Below are 5,385 nucleotides of genomic sequence, written 5' to 3'. Positions count from 1 at the left end.
TCTTCTTCCCAAAAGGATGACGACAACGACTACGAGAAAAAGAAGACGGTTAATTCAAACTTCTCTTTTGATTATTCTCGTATTCCTCAAAGTACCAATGCTCTTTACTCTCCATTCCACTTGGTAAACCTCCTCATTTTGATGGAGAGGACTACAGATTTTGGAGTCACAAAATGCGTAGTCACTTGTTCTCTCTCCATCCTAGTATATGGGAGATAGTAGAGAGTGGAATGAAATTTGATAGCTCGGATAGTCCTGTGTTTATCAATGAACAGATTCATAAAAATGCACAAGCTACTACTGTGTTGTTAGCCTCATTGTGCAGGGGCGAGTACCATAAGGTGAGCGGCTTGGACAATGCCAAGCAGATCTAGGACACCCTCAAGATCTCACATGAGGGGAACGACGTCACCATGCTCACCAAGATGGAGTTGGTGGAAGGCGAACTCGGGAGATTCGCGATGATAAGAGGGGAGGAGCCAACCCAGACATACAACACGCTCAAGACCCTCGTCAACAAGATAAGGAGCTATGGAAGCACGCGATGGACGGACCACGATGTCGTCCGCCTAATGCTAAGGTCCTTTTACTGTACTTGATCCACATCTGGTAAACAATATTCGTGAAAATCCTAGGTACACCAAGATGTCGCCCGAAGAAATTCTTGGGAAATTTGTAAGCGGGCGGATGATGATCAAAGAGGCGAGATATGTGGATGATGCATTGAATGGCCCAATCCACGAGCCTCAAAACGTTGCTCTCAAAGCGACAAGGAGCAAGGAGGCACTACCTAGCAAGGTGGCGCAAGTTGAGGCGGCCGGGCTTAATGAGGAAGAAATGGCCCTTATCATCAAGCGGTTCAAGACGGCGCTAAAGGGTCGCAAGGAGCACCCCAACAAGAACAAGACGAAGGGGAAGCGCTCCTGCTTCAAATGTGGTAAGATTGGTCATTTTATCGCTAATTTTCCCGATAATGATAGTGACCAGGAAAAGAAGAGTGGAAAGTGGGAAAAGAAGAAGAACTACAAGAAGGCGAAGGGCGAGGCACATCTTGTAAAGGAGTGGGATTCGGATTGCTCCTCGTCCGACTCCGACAACGAAGGACTCGCCGCCACCGCCTTCAACAAGTCATTCCTCTTCCCCAACGAGCATCACACATGCCTCATGGCAAAGGAGAAGGTATGTACTCAAAACAATACTACTTATGCTTCTTCAAGCGGGGATGAGTCTAGTGATGATGATGAAATAGACTATTCATGCTTATTCAAGGGCTTAGATAGAACTAAGATTGATAAGATTAATGAATTGATTGATGCTTTGAATGATAAGGATAGATTACTAGAAAAACAAGAGGACCTTTTATATGAAGAGCATGATAAATTTGTTAGTGCACAAAATTCTCTTGCTCTAGAAGTTAAAAGGAATGAAATGCTTTCTTGTGAACTATCTACTTGTCATAAAACCATTTCCACTTTAAAAGGTGTTAATGATGATTTAAATGCTAAACTAGAAGTAGCAAATAAATCTAACTCTTGTGTTGAACATGTTATGATTTGCAATAGGTGCAAAGATTTTAATGTTGATGCTTGTAGTGAACACCTAATTTGCATTTCTAAATTAAATGATGAAGTGGCTAGTCTTAATGTCCAACTTAAGATTAGCAAGAGTGAATTTGACAAGCTAAAATTTGCAAGGGATGCCTACACGATTGGTAGACACCCCTCAATTAAGGATGGTCTTGGCTTCAAGAGGGAAGTCAAGAACTTAACAAGCCATAAGGCTTCCATCTCCACCAAGGGGAAAGGGAAGGCCCCTATGGCTAGAAGTGCTCAAAAGAACCATGCCTTCATGTATCATGATAGAAGACATTCTAGAAATGTTTATAGAAGTTATGATGCTTTTGATTCTCATGCCATGGTTGCTTCTAGTTCTTCTATTATGCATGATAGAAATTTAGCTAGGAGAAATGTTATTAATCACATGCCTAGAAGTAATGTTGTTCATGTTTCTAGGAAAATCACTACACCAAAATACTTAACTTCCTAGGGCCTAAACCGTAGGAAGTTAGAGCTAAACTCTCGGAAGTTATATAAACCGTCGGAAGATAGATAAATCCGTCGGAAGTTTGGCTCTCGTAACATTTTTGTCAGAAGTTACGCTAACTTCCGAGAGACACTCGGAAGTTACGCTAACTTCCGAGAGCCAAAGATCCCTCTCGGAAGTTACGCTAACTTCCGAGAGCCAAGGCAGTTTTCTCGGAAGTTAAAGTTTGACGCCGTTTGTTTTGCGCTGACGCCGTGTGAAGGCTAACTTCCGACCGTTTTGGTTGTCCTCTCGGAAGTTAAAATGACCAGCACAAACAATGCAATTTAATTTTCATTATTCACCACATTAACAGCCACATATATCAAAATAACAGCCACATATATCAAAATAACAGCCACATATATCACAATGTACAAAAATGACAGCCACAATATACCACAATATATTTAAAAGCCACAATATACCACATGTCACATATAAAGTCATAAAAGTCTGGCCAGAACAGTCCACAAAGTTTCAAGTCTCACAAGACACAAGTTACATCCACATAATAGTCTCACAAGACACAAGTTTCAAGTCTCACAAAACACAGAATGGAAGTCCACTACTGTCGATCAGCATCAGGAATCAGCGAAAAGTGATGCTCGCTACCTCCACTGGCGAACAACGCATCGACAAAGTCTAAGCCATCATGTTGTTGCTGCACCGACAAGGTAGCTGGAGGGGTCTCATATACCTGAACAAATGACATTCATGAAGTTACACCATAATATAACAAGTAAATAATGAAAAATTTGCAAACCTGATGTTCGGTAGGTGGAGGTGGAGGTGATGGCCAAGGAAAATGTATGGGAGGTGGAGGTGGGGGGGCCATCGGAACCTGTATCCCTTGGGCTTGTGCTAGTTGCTATCAAATCGACGAACACATTAATGCCAGTGTTTTAAATCAATACATAACTTAAAATGAAAGATCTTTTTGAACTTACTTGTATCAGTGTTTGCTGTTGTTGAAACTGAGTAGCATAGTATTCTTGTTGCGCAGCATGTTGCCTCAAGTATTCCTCCTGAACCCTTTGCCGCTCCTGATGTTGCCTAAGCTCTTCTCGTAGTCGCTCAACTTCTGCAGTATCCTGAGTAGAGCGACGGGAGCTACGAGCAGCAGACCTCGACGAACCTCCCCTCTGAACCGTCACCTGGCTCGAGTCGATGACGTTATCGAACATCGAGTACCTTCAAACAAGTAACATCACAACAGATTCAAAATAAATGTATTGTACTTAAACCGATGAAACAAGATAAGGTATGTAGAGTCCATACCTTCCATGGGGTTTTCCACCACTCGCATACACAACCTGAGGATCAATAGGTGCGGTCCTCCAGTCATAGTCCGATCCATGCTGACTAGACATCGCCTCACCATATGCAGCCTGCATACAAAAGAACAATGCCATCTTACATACAAAATTTCATATGAACAAAATGTATCAAGCATTTCAAAACACTCACCAGACAATCTGTTGCCTTTTGGCTACACAACACATCTGGGTTTGCAGGATCTGGTCCTCTGTGCCCCCTCAGGTATACTTGAATATCACTGGGCACTACACCACTGCTAGCTTCCTGTATGTACATTTGACAAACATTATAATCAGAAATTACAGCAAGTCAACTACAATCAACAAAAATGAAATAAATTGCACTTACCATTCGTTTTGCCAAACGAAAGTGATCATCACCTCCATACTTGTGATACGACTCGGTTCCACGATTGGAACTTTGTCGCATAGACTTTGCCTTGAAATCATCAGAAGCCCAATAACGGCATAAGGCATGCCAAGCAGCATCATTGGCGGCTATCCATGGAATCGAATGCTACGGAAACACAATTCATTTACAAGTAATTGTATCATATACAAGCAACAAAAAAATTTCTAACACGAGCACAAACATCAATTACCTGAAGAAAATCTTGCTCAGTCATAGAAAGTCCATACTGTGTCGCCTCGCTCTTAGTGGCTGCACGTCGTCCTTCACTACTCAACATAGCTTGATTAATCACCTGGATTCGAACATAGTACATCATATCCGCAACAACATCTGCCGCGTTCCTATGGAACACGGAGTGTGCATGCTCGGTATGAGTATCTCCATCAGGCAACTTATAATGAGTATCTCCAACGGAGTGAGGTGGAAGGTTGTATGGAATAACAAATACAGGCCAACAAGAATATGATGCCGCGTTTGTATTGAAAGGTGTGAATCCATCTGTCGCCAACCCAATTCGAATGTTTCTCGCTTCACTAGCAAATTCTGGATCAAAGTCATCTAGAGCCTTCCACGCATCACTGTCAGACGGGTGCGTCATCACATGAGTGTCCTCCCGTTCACGTTCTTTATGCCATCTCATGTGCCTAGCTGTGTTCCTCGAAAGAAACAAACGCTTAACACGAGGTGCAAGAGGCATGTAACGAAGTTGCTTTTGGGCTACCGTTGATGTGACCATTTCAACATCATCATTTTTAACCTCTACATATCTCGACTTGCCACACTTTAGACACTTACTATCATTCTCATGATCCTTCCAGAACAGCATACAATTATCTGGACATACATCAATTTTCTGATAGTCCATACCTAGACCAGAGAGCAGTTTCCTGCACTGATACACGTCTTTCGGCATCTTGTGATTTGGTGGAAACACTTCGCTGATTAAGTTCAAGAGCTCGTTATAACAATTGTTCGAGAACACGAACTTGGACTTGATAGCCATAAGTCGAGTCACGAAAGCGAGGACTGAAACTGTTGTGTGTTCGTGCAAAGGCTCTTCTGCAGCCTTAAGGAGGTCGAAGAACTTTTTAACCTCTGGAGGAGGCGGCTCCTCATGATTTGGTGGAAACACAAAATCAGGATCCTCCCTTAAATCTTCAAGCATCTCGTCCATTCTATCGCACTCCACGTCGTCAGTGTTGTTGGCTTCCGGCGAATTTTCACGGGGAAAGTCCTCGCCGTGATACACCCAGACTTCATAGTCAGGCATGTAGCCATATTTGCAAAGGTGTCCAGACAGAGTTCTCTTGTCTTGACATCTACAAATCCGACACATACTACATGGACAACGCACATCCGTGCCGGTTCTTGATATAGCAAAAGCACGATCAATAAAATCCTCCGTCTTTCTTATCCAATCCACCGAGGGATCATTCATACGCCAACCTTCATACATCCATCGACGGTCCTCACCCACCATATTTGATGCTAAAATAGTAAAACACATCATTCATAAATTTATTCCGTATAGAGCAACAATTTATTACGAGCAACGAGTCAGAACGAATTTTA

General features: G+C 42.6%; 1 protein-coding gene across 1 annotated transcript; it reads right to left on the bottom strand.

The window, feature by feature from the left end:
- Positions 1 to 2,973: 2,973 nt before the first annotated feature.
- Positions 2,974 to 3,553, bottom strand: LOC118473453 (uncharacterized). The gene is made up of 3 exons (XM_035962832.1): positions 3,364 to 3,553; positions 3,033 to 3,276; positions 2,974 to 3,003 (listed from the first exon to the last, which is right to left on the bottom strand). Exons 1-3 carry the CDS (start codon positions 3,495 to 3,497, stop codon positions 2,974 to 2,976), a joined length of 408 nt encoding a protein of 135 aa, XP_035818725.1. The 5' UTR covers positions 3,498 to 3,553.
- Between the last annotated feature and the right edge of the window lie 1,832 nt (positions 3,554 to 5,385).

Source organism: Zea mays, chromosome 9, assembly GCF_902167145.1.
Source record: "Zea mays cultivar B73 chromosome 9, Zm-B73-REFERENCE-NAM-5.0, whole genome shotgun sequence".
Taxonomy (NCBI): domain Eukaryota; kingdom Viridiplantae; phylum Streptophyta; class Magnoliopsida; order Poales; family Poaceae; genus Zea; species Zea mays.
The sequence above is the reverse complement of the archived record's forward strand: the minus strand, read 5'-3'. Positions and strand labels throughout refer to the sequence as shown.